The sequence below is a fragment of the Ogataea polymorpha genome (assembly GCF_001664045.1).
Source record: "Ogataea polymorpha strain NCYC 495 leu1.1 chromosome Unknown OGAPOscaffold_1, whole genome shotgun sequence".
NCBI classification, from domain to species: domain Eukaryota; kingdom Fungi; phylum Ascomycota; class Pichiomycetes; order Pichiales; family Pichiaceae; genus Ogataea; species Ogataea polymorpha.
Window position 1 is genome coordinate 1454129 of NW_017264698.1, and position 19987 is coordinate 1474115.

Genomic DNA, 19987 nt, shown 5'->3' on the forward strand with positions numbered 1-19987 from the left:
TTCCTGTGACAGAGCGAATTTGCACATTAAATTTCATCCACCGTTTTTTCATCAAAGAGTCATGGAGTACTGGACAACCAAGCTCGACACCCCAACCCTCAATGTTGTGCCGCTGGATTTCAACAGACCCACCACGGGCAAGATTGTGGAATCCAGGCTGTCTGTGCCCCTGAAGACGGCCGCCTCGTTCCAGGACCTCCTGGCTACTTGGATGGTTTTGGTGTACAGACTTACCGGCGACGACGATATTGTCGTGGCTACAAACACACCAGCCGGAGAGCCCTTTATTGTCAGACTTTCTATTGACCCGGCCCTGTCGTTCAAAGATTTTGCTCGCCAGGTGGCAGAGACCTACGATATCGGCACTAAAAATCTTGTGCCGCTTGAAGACATCGCTGCCTTTTTCCAGAAATCCAAGGGTTTAGACTCTCCTCCTGCGTTGTTTACCGTTTCTTTCCAGTATGCCCACGAAAACGAACAGCTCTCGACCTCGGTTCCTGGCTCCGTGAGAGACATTGCTGTGTTTCTGCACAAATCCGGAGAGAAGCTTTCTTTGAGCTTCTACTACAACTCTCTGCTGTACTCTCAGCGCCGAATCGAAATCATGGGCGAGCAGTTCAACCAGTTCTTGCACAGCGCGTTTGAGCACCCAGAAACGGCCATCTCGAAGGTCAGTCTGGTGACCGAATCGCAGAAGTCGGTGCTTCCAGACCCTACTGTCGACCTGGACTGGAGCAATTACAGAGGAGCGATCCAGGACATTTTCAGTGACAACGCCGATAAACACCCGGACAGAACATGTGTGGTGGAGACAGCGTCGTTTTTGCAACCGGGAGCCAAAGACCGCGTGTTCACGTACAAACAGATCAACGAGGCCTCTAATGTTGTCGGGCACTATCTGGTGCAAACAGGCATCAAAAGAGGTGATGTCGTGATGATCTATGCGTACAGAGGCGTCGACCTGATGGTGGCCGTGATGGGTGTGCTCAAAGCGGGCGCTACCTTTTCCGTGATAGACCCTGCTTATCCTCCAGCCAGACAGACTATCTATTTGCAGGTTGCCAATCCACAGGGGATCATTGGAATTAAAAAAGCAGGTGAGATCTCGCAGCTTGTCGAGGACTACATTGAGAAGGAGCTCAAGGTAGTGACCCGTATTCCCGCTTTGGAGATTCTTGATGACGGTGTTGTCGTTGGTGGCCAGCCAGATGTACTGCAGGACTACCAGCAGTACAAGTCCCAGAGAACGGGTGTCATAGTCGGGCCAGACTCGAACCCTACACTTTCCTTCACGTCTGGGTCCGAAGGCATCCCCAAGGGTGTTCTGGGAAGACATTTCTCGCTGGCATACTATTTCCCGTGGATGGCTGAAACTTTCCATCTGAGCGAAAACGACAAGTTCACGATGCTGTCGGGCATTGCGCACGACCCAATCCAGAGAGATATGTTCACGCCGCTGTTTCTGGGAGCCACGCTTCTGGTTCCCACGGCAGACGATATCGGAACCCCTGGTAAGCTGGCCGAGTGGATGTCGCGGCACGGTGCTACCGTGACACACCTCACACCAGCCATGGGTCAGCTGCTGACTGCCCAGGCGGTTGCCGAGTTCCCTACGTTGCACCATGCGTTTTTTGTCGGGGACATTCTCACAAAGCGCGACTGTCTGCGGCTGCAGACTCTGGCCAGAAACTGTGCCATTGTCAACATGTACGGCACGACCGAGACGCAGCGTGCGGTGTCGTACTTTGAGGTCCCGTCCAGAGAGCAGGACTCGCTGTTCCTGGCCAATCAGAAGGACGTTATGCCTGCCGGTAAGGGTATGTTGAACGTGCAGCTGTTGGTGGTGAACAGAAACGACAGAACACAGACCTGTGGTGTTGGTGAGGTTGGCGAGATATACGTCCGTGCTGCTGGTCTGGCTGAAGGCTACAGGAACAACGACGAGCTCAACAAGCAGAAGTTTGTCACCAACTGGTACACTTCGCCGGACAAGTTCCTAGCCAAGGACAAGCAGCTTGACCGGGGCGAGCCCTGGAGACAGGTCTGGTTTGGCCCTAGAGACAGACTGTATCGGACAGGCGATTTGGGAAGATACCTGCCGGACGGAAATTGCGAATGCTGTGGCCGTGCTGACGACCAGGTGAAGATAAGAGGTTTCAGGATTGAGTTGGGAGAAATCGACACCCATATTTCGCAGCATCCGCTGGTCAGACAGAATGTGACTCTTGTCAGAAGAGACAAAAACGAGGAGCCTACCTTGGTGTCTTACATTGTTCCTAGAACGTCTCCAGAGCTCGAGAAGTACAAGAGCTCGTCGCAGGACGTGGATGACCTCGACGATCCGATTGTCAAGGGTCTCGTGGTGTACCGCGAGCTGATCAAGGATCTGAAGGCACATTTGAAGAAGCGACTGGCTAACTATGCAATTCCGTCGCTGGTGGTGCCTATGGCCAAGCTGCCACTGAATCCAAACGGCAAGGTCGACAAGCCTAAGCTTCCTTTCCCCGACACGGCACAGCTAGCTGCTGTTGCTCGGCTGTCGTCGAAAGATGTTGCTGACGTCCAGTTCACCGAGACAGAGGCCAAAATTAGAGACGTGTGGCTCTCGGTGCTGCCAAATAAGCCGGCTACCGTGCAGCCGGAGGACTCTTTCTTTGACCTGGGTGGACACTCGATCCTCGCCACGCGGATGATTTTTGAGTTGAGAAAACAGCTTGCTGTCGATATCCCTCTCGGAGCCATCTTCAAACACCCAACGCTTGCTTCATTCGCAGCAGAGATTGATAGTCTGAAGAAGGACGAAGGCTTTGAGCTCGCCGACGGCAAGAATAATGCCGTTCCGGAGGCCAAGGATGAGACCGTTGACTACTTTGAAGACGCTAAAAAACTGTCTCAGAGCCTGAAGAGCTATCCTACTAGAAACGCTCTTGACTTCTCGCAGCCTTTGAACGTTTTTGTTACCGGATGCACTGGTTTCCTGGGATCGTTCATTCTGCGTGACCTGCTGAGCAGAAACCTAAATATCAAGGTCTGGGCTCACGTTCGCGCCAAGGACGAGACGGCTGCTATTCAGCGACTCGTCAAGACCGGCAAAACCTACGGCATCTGGAATGACAAGTGGATCCAGAGCATCAAGGTGGTCCTGGGCAACCTTGACAAGCCTCACTTTGGCAACGAGGAGCAATGGAAGCAGCTTGTCGCCAACGTGGACGTGATAATTCACAATGGAGCTCTCGTCCACTGGGTGTACCCATATTCTAAGCTCCGTGACGCCAATGTCATTTCCACGCTCAATGTGATGGACCTGTGTGCAGAGGGCAAACCAAAAGTGTTCACGTTTGTGTCGTCGACATCGACGATCGACGTTCCTCACTACGTCTCTCTCTCCGACAAGCTTGTGGACGAAGGAAAGAGCGGAATTCCAGAGGACGATGACCTGATGGGAGCGGCCAAGGGACTCGGCACGGGATACGGCCAATCGAAATGGGCTGCAGAGTATATCATCAGAAAGGCCGGCGAGAAGGGACTCAGAGGCGCGGTTATCAGACCAGGCTATGTTCAAGGCTTCTCCCAGACCGGTGCTGCCAACACGGACGACTTCCTTCTGAGAATGCTCAAGGGCTGTGTCGAGGTCGGCGAGTACCCAGATATCTCCAATAACGTCAACACCGTTCCTGTGGACCACGTTGCTCGTGTTGTTGTGGCTGCTGCTCTGCACCCGCCTTCGGCTGCTTCCCTTCCTGTTGTTCACGTGACCGGCCATCCGCGTATCAGATTCAATGAGATGCTTGGAGCGTTGCAAAAGTTCGGCTACGACGTCAAGCGGGCGGACTACTTGCAATGGACCAAGTCGCTGGAGCGGTACGTGGTCGACGAGGGAAAGGACAACGCTCTTTATCCACTGTTGCACTTTGTCCTCGATAACTTGCCTCAGGATACCAAGGCTCCAGAACTGTGTGACAAAAACGCTGTGGAGAGCCTGATTGCCGACGCTAAACTTAGTGGCGAGGACCGGTCTGCCGGTGCTGGGGTCACAATGGACGTGTTGGCGAAGTACGTGAGCTATCTGGTCAAGATCGGATTCTTGCCACCTCCACGCAGAGGCGAGATCGCTCTTCCCGAGGTGGAAATCTCCGAGGAGACGCTTGAGTTGATTAAATCGGGTTCCGGAGCAAGAACCAGTGCGAACTAATTAATAGAACTATTTACCCCATAACCTGATCCACTGTCTCTTTTTCCTCTTCTATTATGCAACGGAGCCCGGTGAAAGCGTCATTAAGCGACTTGTGGAAGTAAAAATCGATTTTGTAACCCCCAGCCTTGTACTGTACATCGTCCACGAGCTTGAGCAAGAACGGGTCCTTGTACTCTCCATACTCGTACGGAGGAGATACCACGCGGTCGCCATTGAAAGGCGTGAAGGGCAGCTTGGGCTTCTCCTCCTCTTTGAGCTCGTCCAGGCCATTGATGATTTTTTCTCTCTGCTCCTGGTATGTTTTTTCCAGCTCCTCGAGTTGCTCCTTGTAGCTGCTGGTTTTGCTGATCATCGAATCGCGCACGTTGGCGATGATCTTGTCTGCATCCCTCTCGCCTGAGGCGGTCTGCAGTTGGTTAATGACCTCCAACTTACTCAAATTCTTGAGGTTCTGTTCCTCCTTGATGATCTCCCTATTGATTTTATTTTTCTCAGCCTTGTATCGTTTCTCCAAGTTCTGGAGTTTGAGGAATTTCTCGTATTCCTGGTCGCGCTGGTTGTTGCTCATTTCAATGTCATGTTTGTGCGCCTGCTGATACTCCTTCAACTTTTGTTCAGTCTGCTCAACATCGATCTTATTGACCAACTTGTAAACGTAGTCCTCTATCTCCTCAAGGTAGGCATTGTACTCGTCCAGCGATTTGAAATCCTCCTGGGTCTTGTTGAACACAGACACCACTCTCTTGCGCACGTCGCATTCGCGCTCAACGTCGACGTCGTCAAATATCTGTGTCTTGAATCTGTTTTTTCGCAGGATTTTGCCACAGTTGGGGTATGGACATGGCGACGGCCCAAGAGAGAATATCCGGTCCACACATGAGTCGCAGATCTTGTGGTAGCACTCGGGGTTGATTTTGAATTGCAGTGTGGGCGACAGATACTTGTCGGTTTTGCAAACCGGACAAAGATCTTTGGGAATATTGTTCCAGTCTAATTCGACCATGAGATTATAATTTGAAATAAATTTTTGTATTTTTCCACACGCGTACGCCATGTTCGAGGAGATCAACACACATTTGTTTGTGGAAAAAAAACCCATCACTTACAAGTATCTTGCACGATGGAAGGATATCTCATCGAACAAGGCCAAACAGGTGCTTCAGGAGTTCTACGACCAATTTAAACACGAAAAGCCAGACTTGAGCAGCTACTACACGGTGACGGGCCGTGCTGGGAATATGCGCTACGTAAAGCTTGTTTCTGGGCAGGACATTGAGATTGGCAAGGCAGAACTCGAGAAGATAGACTCTGTCTCGATTTACAGTCTGAACATGGGACAAGTTGCGCTGGACACCGTGGTTGCAATCAACACGACAATAGATAAAGAGTATACGCCAGAGAACTGTGTCAAATGGGGCGTAATCCAGACTTCCTCCGCGCAGAAGATTGCAAAGAAGCAGGAACACGAGACATTGGCCCGGCCTGTGCAGCGCAATGCCATGAGTGAACCTCTCAAAACAGAAGCCAAGCCGCACGAAGCCAAACCAGCAGCCAAAGACATTGGCGCCAGCAGGCTGAGCTCACTTTATACCTCGAGAAAGAAAGGTCCAGAGATAAAACAGCAGGCTAAGCGAACCTTGGATAAGCCAATACAGTCCACAGAGCCGCCGAAGAAGAAAACCAAGAGCGAAGTCAAGTCGAAGCTCACCAAGCTATTCGAAAACAGCGACGACGATGTGGATTTCTCTGATGAAGAACCAATCGATGAGCCCTTGGACGTGGATATTCCAGCAGAAACAGAAACCGCGGAGCAGCAGCAGCCAGCGAAAAAGGCAGATAAACCAGCCGAGGAGGAGACATCAGAGCCTGCTACTGCGCAGGTCGAGAAGAAAGACGCCCCGCCAGAACCAGTCTACGATGAGGACGGATATTTGGTGACCACCAAACAGCCGTCGGCCAAGCGGTCTGCTACGCACCCGCCCGCAAAGAAAGGACACACAATCTCGAAGAATACGGAAAAAGCAAACACCAAGAAGCAGGTTTCGCTAATGTCATTTTTTGGTAAGAAAAACTAAATTTTATTTAATCTAAATATATGCTCACCGTGGCCGTTGAAGGGTGCTGTCACGGGCAGCTAAACGCGATTTATAAAGCCCTACCAAAAGCAGTTGACCTTCTGATAATCTGTGGAGATTTTCAGAGCGTGAGGAACCACGCAGACCTGGAATGTCTTGCCGTTCCCCAGAAATATCGACAAATGGGCGATTTTCAAGACTACTACACTGGTCGTCGACACGCACCTGTGATGACCATTTTTGTAGGGGGTAACCACGAGGCTTCAAACTATCTCTCGGAACTGCGCTATGGCGGCTTTGTGGCCCCGAACATATATTATCTTGGGCGATATGGAGTCGTATGGTACAAGGGCCTGAGAATAGCAGGAATATCAGGGATTTACAACGAGACAAATTTTCTTAAACCGCGCAAAGAATCCCTTCCTTACGACAGATCTACCATTAGATCTGTGTATCATTATAGAAAGACCGAGGTGACGGCGCTGCAGCTCTTGAGACCTTCAAACGAAACCATCATGGTGTCACACGACTGGCCTGAAGGAATATACGAGTACGGCAGAAAAGACCAGCTTTTGCGGTGCAAACCGTTTTTCAAAAGTGACATGGAAAAACATCAGCTGGGATCGCCTCCTTTGATGGGCCTCCTCCGCCATTTGCGACCTAGCCACTGGTTTAGCGCACACATGCACGTTAAATTTGAGGCCACTGTTCCATGGAAAAGCTGCCGAGAAAACGAGAAAATAAACAAGGAGGAGATTGAGCTTGAGCTCACTGATGCTTCGGAGGAGACTGATGACCTTCCAACAAGGTTTCTTGCGCTGGACAAATGCCTACCGCGGCGCAAGTTCATGGAGGTCTTCCGTTTGGCTCAGCAGGATGTGCCGCCCAAACTTGAAGGATTGGATTTCTTCTACGACCCTGAATACATTAGCATACTAAGAACCGTTGAACGCTACCGGAAAGACATAGAGTCGGCTGGATTGGATCTCCCGGAGGATTTAATCATCACACTGCATAGGGAGTGTGATCGCCAACGCAAACTGCTAGAGGATCTTGAAAGTCACAAATACCGTGAACTGCTGCAGATTAATAGCCAGTTTTCAGAGACCGCAGATGCCTCTGCAAAAGAGGTGCAAGAATATACCAATCCCCAGACTGTGCAATTTATTGAAAAATTCCTTGCACAGCCATAGGAAACAAAAAATTTTTAGTTTGAAAAAATAAATTTGAATCAGCATGGTAAAGAAAAGAGTTGCAGAGGAGACTGTTGTCAAGGTGAAGAAGGCCAAAATTGATCCAGAGGATTCCCAGGATGAGTCTGAAGATCAGTTAGATGAACTGGATCCCCACAGCTACGACGAACAAAGCGATCAACAAAGCGAGTCCACTAACAATAAAGAAAACGGTGACGATAATAGACCATCCAGACAGGAACAGAAAAAGCTTTTGTCAGAGAGAAAATTGAAACGTAAGTCAGGTACTCAAGTGGAGAACATCAAACGTCTTTGGGAGAAATTGAGGGTGAAGAACCCTCCAATGCCAAAGGAGATTCGAGACAAGCTCTGCGATGAGACATGGGAGCTATCCAAGGACGTGATTGGCGATCTGGTTCTCAAACACGATGCCTCACGTGTGGTCCAGACTCTTGTAAAGTACTGTTCGAAAGAGCGTCGTGAGATTATAACGAGAGCTCTCAAAGGCAATTTCTACAATCTTGCTACCTCTGCCTACGGAAAGTATCTGCTGGTAAAGTTGCTTCACTATGGCTCCAAAGAATCAAGAGAGCTTATTCTGTCTGAGCTTCACGGAAAGCTTCGCAAATTGATTCGTCATAGAGAAGGTGCCTACGTGGTGGAGGACCTGTATGTGCTCTATGCGACCGCGAAACAGAAATCTCAAATGATTCGGGAGTTTTGGGGCTCTGAGTATGCTGTGTTCCGTGACCCTAACGATACGCGTACCATCAAGGAGGTGTGTGCTGACTCTGCTGAGAAAAGAGCCCTGATTGCCAACAATCTTATCACAACCATCCGTGGATCTGTGGAGAAGGGGTCCACCGGTTTCCAGATTCTCCATGCTGTCATGCGCGAGTATGTGCAGATTTTCGAAAACGAAGAAGTGCGCGCGTTTATTGAGCTGTTACAGGATCAGGTCGCAGAGCTGGTGCACACTCCTGAAGGCTGCGAGGTCGCTTGCACCCTGGTTGCTAAGGCTAATGCTAAGGAGAGAAAGGCTATTTTGAAAGGCTTGAAAACCCATGCTGAGGCGCTGGCCACCAACGAACACGGTCAGTTTGTGCTGCAAGTCATTTTCATGACGGTTGACGATACTGTTCTTGTTAACAGAACGTTTTCGGGCGCTTTGAAAGACAGCTTCGACAAAATCATGGTTGGCAAGTTTTCCAGAAGACCGTTTGTGTACTTGCTCAACGGACTTGACCGCTCTTATTTCTCCCCTTTGGTTCTGAAGGACGTTGACAAATATACAGCAATGGCTGCGGAGACGTCCAAGAAGCCACAGGACCAACGTCGTAAGGAACTGCTCAAGAACTTCCTTCCTATCTTTTACGACACATTTTTGCACAAGCCGGTCATTCTGCACGAGAATCTTGGTGCTCAGTTTATTCTGGAGCTTCTTCTGAACAACGAGTTCCCTCAGGAGGCACAGGAGTATAGACAACAGGCTCTGGACATAATAATCGACGGGATGAAGGAGGAGCTTGGGCAAGAGCATCTATTGAACAAACCGTTCACTCCTAGACTTGTGAAGACGCTTATTCAGGGTGGGAAATGGAACAACAAGGAGAAGAAAGTTGACGTGGTGGACGGCATTGGAATTGGTGCGGAATTCGCGTCCAGCTTTGTCGAGAGAGTCTTTGAAAATGGAGAAAACGAAGAGGTTCTTAAATCATGGATCAACGACAATCAGGGTTGTTTTGTTCTTGTTGCTTTGTTTGAATGTTTGAAGGATACCAATAAGCACTCTTTCCCGAAGAAACTAAAAAAGATGGACAAGCTGATCAAGAAACAGGACGACTCCAACAAGGGAGCACAGCTACTGCTCAAGGTGTTCTGAAGTGTGGTGTAAAGGTGTTTAGAAAACTAAATAAATAAATTTCGATGGCAAAAAAGTAACAAGTTTAAACCAAGCATGGCCGCCAAAGAAGACTGGGAAAAGTACAAAAAGCCCGTGGACGATCCCGAAGAAGAGAAGAAAGAGGATAAAATCACCCCATTGAGTGAAGGTGATATCCAGGTGCTTAAGACTTACGGTGCCGCCCCATACAGTCAGTCGATCCGCGAGATTGAAAAGGATCTTAAGGAGCTGGAGACACGCATTAAGGAGAAAATCGGCGTTGAGGAGTCTGACACAGGACTTGCTAGCCCCAACCTATGGGATGTAGCCGCGGATCGCAAAAGAATGAGCGAAGAACAGCCCTTGCAAGTTGCAAGGTGTACGAAGATGATCGAGCCTTCTGCAGAGGAGGAAGCCGATGGCAAGACCAAATACGTGATAAACATCAAACAAATTGCAAAGTTTGTGGTTGGACTCGGTGAAAGAGTCTCACCAACAGACATTGAAGAAGGAATGAGAGTTGGTGTGGACAGGACAAAGTACGAGATTCAATTGCCTCTTCCTCCTAGAATTGACCCTAGTGTGACGATGATGACAGTGGAAGAGAAGCCGGACGTGACTTATAGTGACGTTGGAGGCTGTAAAGAACAAATTGAAAAGCTTAGAGAAGTCGTGGAACTTCCGCTGCTGTCCCCGGAACGATTTGTCAAGCTGGGAATTGACCCTCCAAAAGGTATTTTGCTTTACGGCCCGCCAGGAACGGGGAAGACACTGTGTGCTCGTGCCGTGGCAAACAGAACAGACGCTACTTTCATCAGAGTCATCGGATCCGAGCTTGTTCAAAAGTACGTTGGTGAAGGTGCAAGAATGGTGAGAGAACTGTTTGAAATGGCGAGAACAAAGAAAGCATGCATCATTTTTTTCGATGAAGTTGATGCCATTGGAGGAGCCAGGTTTGACGATGGAGCCGGCGGAGATAATGAAGTCCAGAGAACTATGTTAGAGTTGATTACTCAGCTAGACGGATTCGACCCTAGAGGAAACATTAAGGTGATGTTTGCCACGAATAGACCAAACACATTGGACCCTGCGTTGCTGAGACCAGGAAGAATTGATAGAAAGGTTGAGTTTTCGCTGCCTGACCTTGAAGGCCGCGCAAATATTTTCCGTATCCACTCTAAGTCGATGTCCTGTGAGCGTGACATTCGTTGGGAGTTGATTTCCAGACTCTGTCCAAACGCTACCGGAGCTGAGCTGCGGTCAGTGTGTACAGAGGCTGGTATGTTCGCAATTCGTTCCAGACGAAAGGTTGCTACCGAGAAAGATTTCCTACAAGCTGTTGAGAAAGTCATAAAGGGAAACATGAAGTTCAGCTCGACGTCGAGATACATGCAATACAATTAATCGTGAGAAATATCCATCACTCCCACCAGCTAACACAGCCCATGCCATCGGTCTGGCAGCTAGCTATGAGTGCGTAAGGCGGCACTTTGCGGTCTTCAGTGTCGACTCCGTTGGTTTGGTCATCTGCGGTTAGAGAAGTAAGCGAGTTGTCTGGTCCTGTTGGTCGCACGTCATTGAAAACCTCTTTTTCAATGCGGAAATTGATTTTTTCATTGATGTCGAGGTACAGCTTTGTTTCTTCATCCATTTGCCAGATCCATGCGTTATCATCGGCGGAATAGTACGAGCCTTCAAACATGTAATTTTTCGGAATGAAAATGTCGTTAAAGAAATTCATATTGACCTTTATTCCTTCGTCGCTGCAGCTTTCGATCCAGCCGGTGAGGACTTCTCCCACCACTGGTTTGAAGACAACAATGCGGAATCGCACGTTGATAAACACTGCACCGTCTCCTGGTTTAAGTAAACCATCATCCACTTGTAGAAGATCCCAAACCGCGACCACCAATCCAAGTTTGTGGATGACTTTATTAGCGTATTTGATGTTTAGCTCATTTTGGACTGCCTCTTCGATTGGAAGATGGAACAAGTGCGGCGATATTCGGATGAGATCAGAAATCACCGAGAGTTGGAACATGGAAACAATCGATATATTTTTTCAATTTTTTTCTTCTATATGCTGGATTATCTAAGCAAAGATTGATTTCGAATACTTTTTTCATTCACATATTCTTTATAATAAATACCTAGTAAACTCTCTTCGCTGGAGGAACTGGTTTACATTCAGCTTCATCAAGAGTCGTGGCAATCACAGCTCTGTATCCAAGCTTAACGTCCTTTCCATGGCCCTCCTGCCATGAAAGAGTGTGTTTGCGCCAGTTCTCATCGTCTCTTTCTGGGTAGTCATCTCTGGCGTGGGCACCTCTACTCTCCTTTCTTGCTGCAGCTGCAGTGGCAGTCTGTCTAGCACAGGTGAGCAGGTTTTGCAATTCCAAAGTCTCAACCAAGTCCGAGTTCCAGATCATTGATCTGTCGGTGGTTTTGATTCTGTCAAACTTGGCATCGATCTTACTCATTTGTTCCACACCTTCGTCCAAAGTCTTTTGCTCTCTAAACACGGCGACGTGCTTTTGCATGCTCTTTTGCATCTCGAGTCTTAGTTCGGCAGTGGTGACATCTCCGTCGGCATTTCTTAGCCTATCAAGGTTGGCAACGGACTCGTGACCAATATCGTTTGGAAGCTCTGGCAATGGTGCACCAGGGCTAAACTTATCTCTGATAGTGTGCGAAACGGCTCTTCCGAAGACGACCAGGTCCAGCAAGGAGTTGGCACCCAAACGGTTGGCTCCGTGCACAGAGGCGCAGGCAGCCTCACCACATGCGAAGAGACCTGGAACCACGACGTCCTCACCCTTTTCGTTCTGCGTAAGAACCTCTCCCGTGTACTTAGTTGGGATACCACCCATGTTGTAGTGCACAGTTGGCAGAATTGGAATTGGCTCCTTGGTGACGTCGACACCTGCGAAAATGTGGGCAGTCTCAGAAATACCTGGGAGTCTCTCCTTCAGCACAGATGGAGGCAGGTGGGACAGTTGAAGGAACATGTGGTCTTTGTGAGGGCCCACACCCCTTCCGGCGTTGATTTCCATGGTGATGGCTCTCGAAACAACGTCTCTAGAAGCAAGATCCTTGGCAGTTGGAGCGTATCTTTCCATGAATCTCTCACCCTCGCTGTTCACCAGGAATCCACCCTCACCTCTGGCACCCTCGGTGATCAGACATCCAGAACCATAAATACCAGATGGGTGGAACTGCACAAACTCCAGATCCTCCAATGGCAAGCCAGCTCTGCTGACCATGGCGTATCCATCACCAGTACAGGTGTGAGCAGAGGTACAAGAGAAGTAGGCTCTACCATATCCACCAGTGGCAATGACTGTGTTGTTAGCCTTGAATCTGTGCAAAGTACCGTCCTCCTCGTTGTAAGCAATGCATCCCACACATCTTCCGTCGTGCATCAACAGGTCCATGGCAAAGAACTCGATGAAGTAGTGGGTGTCGTATCTGAGCGATTGACCGTACAGTGTGTGCAGCAGTGCATGTCCGGTTCTGTCCGCAACGGCACAGGTTCTGTAAGCCTGTCCTCCCTTACCAAACTCCTTGGATTGACCACCAAAAGCTCTCTGATAGATCTTTCCCTCCTTGTTTCTGGAGAAGGGCAGACCGTAGTGTTCAAGCTCAATAATCGAGTCTGGAGCCTCTCTGGTCATGTAGTGGATAGCGTCCTGGTCACCAAGCCAATCGGAACCTTTCACTGTGTCATACATGTGCCATCTCCATTCGTCAGGGTGCATGTTTCCCAGGGCCGCATTAATACCACCTTGAGCAGCAACGGTGTGCGATCTTGTTGGAAAAAGCTTCGAGATGCAGGCGACCTTGAAGCCCTCTTGGACAAGACCGAAGGCTGCACGAAGACCGGCACCACCGGCACCAATCACCACAGCATCGTACTCGTGATCGATGATGTGATATTCCTTGGCCATGGCAGAAGAAGCCGTTTTGCCATTGAGATTATTGTACTTGGTAATCACCTGTGCAGTCGATCTCGAGGACGAGAACAACCGGCGTCCAGCGATACGTGATTTCAGGGAAAGCATGGTAAATTAACAAGGTGAGTTTTTCGTGAGGACTTTTTTCCTTGGGGTTTTTACATAATCAGGTCGATCGGAGAACTTACGGAGGAGAAACCACGGGCCAATGGAATTTCGCGAATTTGTAACTTCGGATATGGGGTGTCTATAGCCGGTACACAAACGGGGGTGGGACCCCAGTAGGTCATGGCAGCTTCGTTCAAGTAGAGAGACGATGAAGGGACGCAGGAAGCCCTGTACCCAGCAGTGCGGCCAAGTCCGCCGGTACCGGTAATGGTACTCATTTCCAACTGTCCTTTCGCGTTTCCGGGCCCGGCTTCAAGTACGCAGCCTCGAAATAAAAAAATATACAGGCATTTTTGACATATTTAATATTCTGCTTATAGTAATTATAGAGTATCATAAGATTTTGGTAAATCATTCCGAACGCCATCCCCAGAACCGGCTTTCCCATCTGAGTGCCAGACTGCTGCATAAAACACTCACGCTCGAACAAGCCATGGCTAAACTCGACCACGTAGGACTCAGACGCGAGTTATGGTACGGATAAATAACCCCTGCAGCGATCGGGATTCCAATCACATTGTAGACCAGTGCCCAGCCAAAGTTGAATTTGACACGGTTGATCACTTTGTGCGACAGCTGGAGCAGGATTTGCAGCTGCTTGAGTGGCTGTTTCTGCGACAAAAGGACAAAATCGCACGAGCTCAAGGCCAGATCCGACCCCGAGCCCATGGCGACACCAATGTCCGCCGTCGCGAGCGCAGGCGCATCGTTGATGCCGTCACCAACCATAGCAACCACTGCTGGCTTTGTAGGCTTGTTTGGCACGCCGTGGTACGTTTGTTGCAACCACTTGATCTTGTCCGACTTGCCCTGAGGAAGCACATTTGCAATCACGTGATCAGCAGCGATGCCAACCTCGCGGGCAATGGCCTCTGCGGTGAGGTGGTTGTCGCCGCTTATCATGTACACATCTACGCCGCGCCGGCGGAGGTCTTCGATGACGGCTTTTGCCTCCGGCCGCACCTCGTCGCGGGCCGCAAGCAGCATCAAAAGCTGTTTATCGACAGCCACGCAAACGACGCTCTTGCCCTGCTTCTTCCACTCCTCTAGAAGCCGCATATTCTCGTCCGTCAAAAGCACGCCATGTTCGGCCATCATTTTCTCGTTACCCAGAAGCGCACGCTTGTCTTCATAGTCGCCGAACACACCGCGGCCGCTCTCTTCCTCGACTTTTGTGACAAGCCTGGTTCCCAGCTCGATGCCGCGGCTGTTGGCACTTTCCAAGGCAAAATTCCGCACGGCAGCGGCAAGTGGGTGTTTGGAGCCCAGTTCAAGGTCTCTGGCGAGCTGGATAGCGAGCGCAAAGTCACCAGAGACGTGGTGGTCGGTGACCTTAATTTCTGCCCTGGTGAGCGTTCCGGTCTTGTCAAAACACACCACTTCGACGTTTGCTGCCTGCTGGAACGAGGCGCCGCCGCCGCGGACCAAAATGCCGTTTTTGGCGGCCAGTCCGGACCCGACAAACAACGCCGTCGGCGCAGCAAGCCCAAGACCACACGGACACGCAATGACAAAAACAGCAATGGAGAACTGCAGGGACCACACTGCCCAGCCACCCACGTCAATGTCTAGATAGCTTGGCGGAAGGACAGTGTATCCAAGAACGAGCCAGATTATCCAGACAATCAGCGAGATTAGACACACAACGGGAACAAAATAGCTGGTGAGTTTGTCGGCAAGTTTTTCGATCGGCGACTTATTAAGCTGGCCGTTGCGCACAATGTCAACAATCTGGTCCAAAAGCGAATTGCCCTGCAAGGCCGAGATCTGCGCACGCACGGTCCCAGGGCCCTGGCTGACAGTCCCGGCAAATATCTGATCGCCCTTAACGTGGTGGATCGCCTGCGACTCGCCGGTCAGCATGCTCTCGTCGAAATCGGCCTCCCCCTCGACGATGATGCAGTCAACGGGAGGCGAGTCTCCAGGCTTTATTGCAATGGTGTCGCCAAGCTCAAGGTAATCGACGCCAATTTCGCGCTCAGCACCGTCCTCCACCAACGTGGCCTCCGTGGCTTTGAACCCGCTCAGCTGGCTGACAGCGTTGGCCGTCTTGGACTTGGACCAGCTCTCTAGCAGCTTGCCGATGCTCAGAAAAAATGTCAAAAAGACCACCGAGTCGAAATAGGTCGTTGTAAACCCGTCGCTGCCCCGCGGCGCATGCGCAGACAATGCCAGCATCGCAATGCTGGCAACATAGGCCACTGTCGTGCCCAAAGACATCAGGAGATTCATTGACCCGAAACGCAGCAGTCGCCGGCCCCACGGAACACTGCGCTTCCACAGCGCACGGACCTCCCGCAAAGCCTTGAGATGGAACATGCTGGCGCCGAAAAAGTACACCGGCGTGGCCAGAAAGAAGAGGATCCAGACCACTCGTGAGACGTTGCCGCGCCACAGCGGTTGCATCAGCCACATTCGAAAGGCGTTGTGCTTTGGCAGCAGCGACATGCCCACAATGCCAAACACAAACGTAGGCACCGCCACGACCGTCGACAGCACAAGCTTGCGCACAATGCGCCACAGCTCCCGCCGCGCCAGCTGCGTCAGGTGCTCCTCCACGGACGCCACGCGCACAATCTCGAGCTGGAACTTGTCGCTCAACCCATTGATCTCGTCGACGATTTTGCGGATCGTCAGCTGCGGCGGGTTCGGCACATACGTGAACTTGACGTACGGGTGGTTCAGGCTGATCGGGTCATTCACCACAATCACGTCGCCGTACTCATTCAGCTTCTTGTTGATGATCTCCGGACAGTGTTCGCAGTACATGCCGCTGACCTTGAGGTTGACGGTGCGCGAGCGGGTCTTGGTGGCTGCGTGGCTGATCTCCCGCACACTCAGCACCTCAAACTCGTACCCAACGTCCTCTACGCATTGCCGGAGCCGCTGCAGGTCTGCGTCGCTCGCTGACTCCAGGATAAACAGGCCCTGCTTGTTGACGATGTTGATGTTGCACTCCAGCACAAACGAGCAGTTCTCGTCGACCGCCTGGCTGATCGTCTGCGCGCACGCGCTGCAGGTCATCCCGCCAATCAGCGTCACCACCTCGTATTTCTGCGAGCGCTCGATCGGCAGCATCTCCAGCAGCGTGCACTCGAACCCAGTCTCCCGCACAGCCTTGATCACGTGATTCACATACTGGCGGTCGGGCAGCAACACGGTGCACACGCTGTCCACGAGCGACACTTGGAAAACAGGCTTGTCGTTTTCCGTAAGCGGCACACCAAGGCTCTGCAGACACTGACTTATGGCAGCCTCAATGCTGCCGACGCACGATGCGCACGTCATTCCTTGGATGCTGAGCAGCGCACGGTATTCCTTGAGTGGCTCTGCCTTCACCTCCACGTCCACAACGGTACTGTCCTCTGAATCCGACTGGGTATTGCGTTTCAGCCGTTTCAGCCGTTTCAGCAGATCGGGCTCCCCATGCTGCTCATACTCCTCGCGACACTTCTTGCAGTGTTCACGATGGTGTTTTTCGCGCTTGCTGGTGGCCAAGATTCGTTTTGCCTTGAGCAAAACCAGACTGATCGGCTCTGTCCACGAGGGCCTGGATTGGTCATTGGATATGTCCCAAGAGATGACATCAAAGCCGCAGCTTTCCAACTTGCGCAGCACACGGGCCTCGTTAGCTGCAAGATCGGCGCCTGGACCAACAATCGTGAGCTCGCCGTCGGTCAGAAACACAACAACTGGGGGCTTTGTCTTATCTGCTGTTCTGTCATGGCACACAATTCTATTGAACTCTGTTACATCAAAGATGTCCTTGAGAGCGCGGTGGATGCTTATTGAGCACTCGTCACAATGGACGTTGGCTAGCTGAACCGTGAAACGCTCCATTAATTGTAATTTAGGAAGACTAAGTGCAAAAGGCCATTCATTTCTATTCATAATTATTTTTTCTAGGCGAAATTATCTCAGGCGGGCAACGGCGAAAATCACTCTGCGCGGCGGCGCGGCTCGCTATAGGCGAACACCCTTGTGTCAAACCGCACCACCATGGCCGTCACGTTGTCGGTGCTCATCTTACTGATAGCAAGCTTGCACAGCGTGTCGCTTGCCTTGTACGGGTCCATCTCGTCCTTAATGAGGTCCACGGCGTCCTGGTCAGAGCAAACGTCCCACAATCCGTCGCATGCCAGTATCAAAAAATCGTCCTGTTCGGTCAACTCTGTGCATGTCGTGAAGGGAGCACCTATCACGAGACTTTTCATGTAAACGTCGCCGAGCGAGCGCGTCACGGCCAAAACGCCGTTCACGCGATTCTTGAGCATTATTCCACCGCTGTTCACGATCCGCTGCTGCTCCAGCTTATCTGATGATTTGTGGTCGTACGAGAGCCGCACAGCTCGTCCCCCGCGACACAGCACAATCCGCGAGTCTCCCACGTTGGCTGTGTAGAGCATTCGTTTGTGTTTCTTGGTGGGGACGAAGTCGAACGGCGTCGTCTTTGGGTCGATCTCGTCCTCGCTCTCGGAATCGTCAATCTCCTCCTCCCATCGCAGCACCGCCACCGCGGCAGTGCATCCGCTCGAGCCTTGTACTTCGCGCTCCATCTGCACGTCTGCCTCCAGAAAACTGTTGTTCAGGTTCTCGCGCAGGTCCACGTTGTCATCATCCATTATCTTCTCCACGAGGATGTTGTGCAGATTCGAACCGCACCACCTCGCAGCATTTTTGCCCGCGTGGCCATCGAACACCGCAAAATACCCCCAGTCCAGCCTCTCAGCAAAGTTTGCCACATACGTGTGAACGTCCTCCATACTGGGTCTGTACCTCGAATTTCGGTTTTCGCAGACACCAACGTCGAACGACAGTCTATTACAAGGCCCCGACTTGACGTCGGCGTGTTCTTCCACCGGTTTCATGCCGCTGTCGCTGTGCAAATGCAAAAGGTCACCAGATCTTCTCTTTAAGTATTTCACCACGTCCTTGGGCGACGGGGAGGGCTTAGACATGCCAAACTGATCCTCAAGTATCAAACAATCGTATAAACAGCAGCAATTATGACTATGCGGCCAGATTCGCGGTCGTTCCTGAGGTTCTCGGATGATAATGGAGAACGGAGATGTGGAAGAAATAAAAATAGTCGTGCGCGTCAGCCAAGGACCTACAAGAATTTTTCAGTTTGCTATATTAGGCTACAAATACAAGCCTTCGAGGTTCTCCTCGATCTTGTTCTTCAAAACACGCTCCTTGGCCTGCTTGAAGTCCTCAGCAATCACCTGCATCCGCCTCTCACGCAGAGCCAGCAACCCGGCCTCGGTACAGATGGCTTTGATGTCTGCACCAGAAAAGTCTTCTTTGGTGTTGATCAATGTGTCTAGGTCCACGTCGGGCGCGATGTTCATCTTGGAGGTGTGAATGGTCAGGATCTTCTTCTTTGTGGCAGGGTCTGGGTTCTCGAACAGGATCTTTCTGTCGATTCTTCCCGGTCTGATTAGCGCAGGGTCCAGACTCTCAATCTTATTTGTAGCCATGATCACCTTGACATCACCTCGGTCGTCGAACCCGTCCAGCTGGTTCAGTAGCTCCAGCATCGTACGCTGGACCTCTCTCTCACCTCCCGATGAGGATTCGTATCTCTTAGAACCAATCGCGTCGATCTCGTCAATAAACACAATTGAAGGAGCGTTCTCGCTTGCCACTTTGAACAGCTGTCTGCACATGCGCGGGCCGTCTCCCAGATACTTCTGGATCAGCTCGGAACCGACAATTCTAAGGAACGACGCACTCGTCTGGTTTGCCACTGCCTTGGCTAGCAAAGTTTTTCCCGTACCTGGCGCACCGTACAATATCACGCCCTTTGGCGGCTTGATACCCATCTCCTCGTACAATTCTGGATGTGTCAGAGGCAGCTCGACGGCCTCCTTGATCTCCTGGATCTGCGACTCTAATCCTCCAATGTCTGCATACGACTCGGTCGGCGATTTGTCCATCTTCATCACGTTCACCACCGGATCTGTCTCATCTTGTAGAACTCCCACAATGGAGACAGTCTTGTGATGCAGAAGTACTTGACATCCCGGCTCTAAAAGTCCCTTGTCCACAAACGACAGGATCGACACGTAGTACTCGGGGCCGCTAGAAGACGACACAATGGCATGGTCGTCATCAATGATCTCTTCAAGCGTTCCAATCGACATTGGCGTTCCTCTGATGTCGTCGATCTTTTCTCTCTCTTCTGCTTGCTTCTGTTCTGTAGGCTGCAAAATCTCCTGGTTGGTGACAAACTCTTCCTCAAGCAACAAGTGGTCCTTGATCCGTTCGAGTTTGAGCAATTTGAGCTTACACCGCGTGTTCGGCAGCACAGATGGTAACTTAGCGATATTATCTGGTCCCTTACGTTTCTTTCTTCCAAAAGTCTTCGTCTGGACAGGAGGCTCGTACTTCGGCTTCTCCTTTTTCTTGTCTTGGTCCTTCTTCTTGCCGCTAGGCATCGATGCATCTTGTCCCTGTACTGTTAGCTAACTTGGAGGAATTCATACTAACCATTTTGTCCGTTTGCCACTGAAGAAATG

General features: G+C 50.8%; 11 protein-coding genes across 11 annotated transcripts; 5 read left to right on the forward strand and 6 right to left on the reverse strand.

Moving 5' to 3' along the window:
• The first annotated feature begins 25 nt into the window (after positions 1 to 25).
• Positions 26 to 5050, forward strand: OGAPODRAFT_15468 (uncharacterized protein). Its single transcript, XM_018353755.1, has one exon. It carries the CDS (start codon positions 212 to 214, stop codon positions 4190 to 4192), a length of 3981 nt encoding a protein of 1326 aa, XP_018213566.1. The 5' UTR covers positions 26 to 211; the 3' UTR covers positions 4193 to 5050.
• OGAPODRAFT_44519 (uncharacterized protein) lies at positions 4206 to 5198 on the reverse strand (the record flags this gene model as incomplete). Its single annotated transcript, XM_018355474.1, has 1 exon — positions 4206 to 5198. One exon carries the CDS (start codon positions 5196 to 5198, stop codon positions 4206 to 4208), a length of 993 nt encoding a protein of 330 aa, XP_018213567.1.
• A 49-nt stretch (positions 5199 to 5247) lies between these two features.
• OGAPODRAFT_92335 (uncharacterized protein) lies at positions 5248 to 6314 on the forward strand (the record flags this gene model as incomplete). The annotated part of the gene is made up of 1 exon (XM_018357143.1): positions 5248 to 6314. The coding sequence occupies one exon, from the start codon at positions 5248 to 5250 to the stop codon at positions 6268 to 6270; it is 1023 nt and encodes a 340-aa protein (XP_018213568.1). The 3' UTR covers positions 6271 to 6314.
• On the forward strand, positions 6291 to 7463 carry OGAPODRAFT_97398 (uncharacterized protein; the record flags this gene model as incomplete). Its single annotated transcript, XM_018357948.1, has 2 exons — positions 6291 to 6977; positions 7059 to 7463. 2 exons carry the CDS (start codon positions 6291 to 6293, stop codon positions 7461 to 7463), a joined length of 1092 nt encoding a protein of 363 aa, XP_018213569.1.
• A 37-nt stretch (positions 7464 to 7500) lies between these two features.
• On the forward strand, positions 7501 to 9392 carry OGAPODRAFT_15470 (uncharacterized protein). Its single transcript, XM_018353756.1, has one exon. It carries the CDS (start codon positions 7807 to 7809, stop codon positions 9343 to 9345), a length of 1539 nt encoding a protein of 512 aa, XP_018213570.1. The 5' UTR covers positions 7501 to 7806; the 3' UTR covers positions 9346 to 9392.
• Positions 9393 to 9420: 28 nt separating this feature from the next.
• OGAPODRAFT_97405 (uncharacterized protein) lies at positions 9421 to 11359 on the forward strand (the record flags this gene model as incomplete). Its single annotated transcript, XM_018357949.1, has 1 exon — positions 9421 to 11359. One exon carries the CDS (start codon positions 9421 to 9423, stop codon positions 10747 to 10749), a length of 1329 nt encoding a protein of 442 aa, XP_018213571.1. The 3' UTR covers positions 10750 to 11359.
• Positions 9433 to 11386, reverse strand: OGAPODRAFT_85180 (uncharacterized protein; the record flags this gene model as incomplete). Its single annotated transcript, XM_018356794.1, has 1 exon — positions 9433 to 11386. One exon carries the CDS (start codon positions 11384 to 11386, stop codon positions 10766 to 10768), a length of 621 nt encoding a protein of 206 aa, XP_018213572.1. The 3' UTR covers positions 9433 to 10765.
• Positions 11387 to 11455: 69 nt separating this feature from the next.
• Positions 11456 to 13419, reverse strand: OGAPODRAFT_15471 (flavo protein subunit of succinate dehydrogenase). Its single transcript, XM_018353757.1, has one exon. The coding sequence runs from the start codon at positions 13404 to 13406 to the stop codon at positions 11496 to 11498; it is 1911 nt and encodes a 636-aa protein (XP_018213573.1). The 5' UTR covers positions 13407 to 13419; the 3' UTR covers positions 11456 to 11495.
• Positions 13420 to 13776: 357 nt separating this feature from the next.
• Positions 13777 to 17301, reverse strand: OGAPODRAFT_15472 (uncharacterized protein). Its single transcript, XM_018353758.1, has one exon. The coding sequence runs from the start codon at positions 16752 to 16754 to the stop codon at positions 13818 to 13820; it is 2937 nt and encodes a 978-aa protein (XP_018213574.1). The 5' UTR covers positions 16755 to 17301; the 3' UTR covers positions 13777 to 13817.
• Positions 17302 to 17338: 37 nt separating this feature from the next.
• OGAPODRAFT_15473 (uncharacterized protein) lies at positions 17339 to 18514 on the reverse strand. The gene has a single exon (XM_018353759.1). It carries the CDS (start codon positions 18422 to 18424, stop codon positions 17405 to 17407), a length of 1020 nt encoding a protein of 339 aa, XP_018213575.1. The 5' UTR covers positions 18425 to 18514; the 3' UTR covers positions 17339 to 17404.
• A 78-nt stretch (positions 18515 to 18592) lies between these two features.
• OGAPODRAFT_81366 (One of six ATPases of the 19S regulatory particle of the 26S proteasome) lies at positions 18593 to 19906 on the reverse strand (the record flags this gene model as incomplete). The annotated part of the gene is made up of 1 exon (XM_018356512.1): positions 18593 to 19906. One exon carries the CDS (start codon positions 19904 to 19906, stop codon positions 18608 to 18610), a length of 1299 nt encoding a protein of 432 aa, XP_018213576.1. The 3' UTR covers positions 18593 to 18607.
• Between the last annotated feature and the right edge of the window lie 81 nt (positions 19907 to 19987).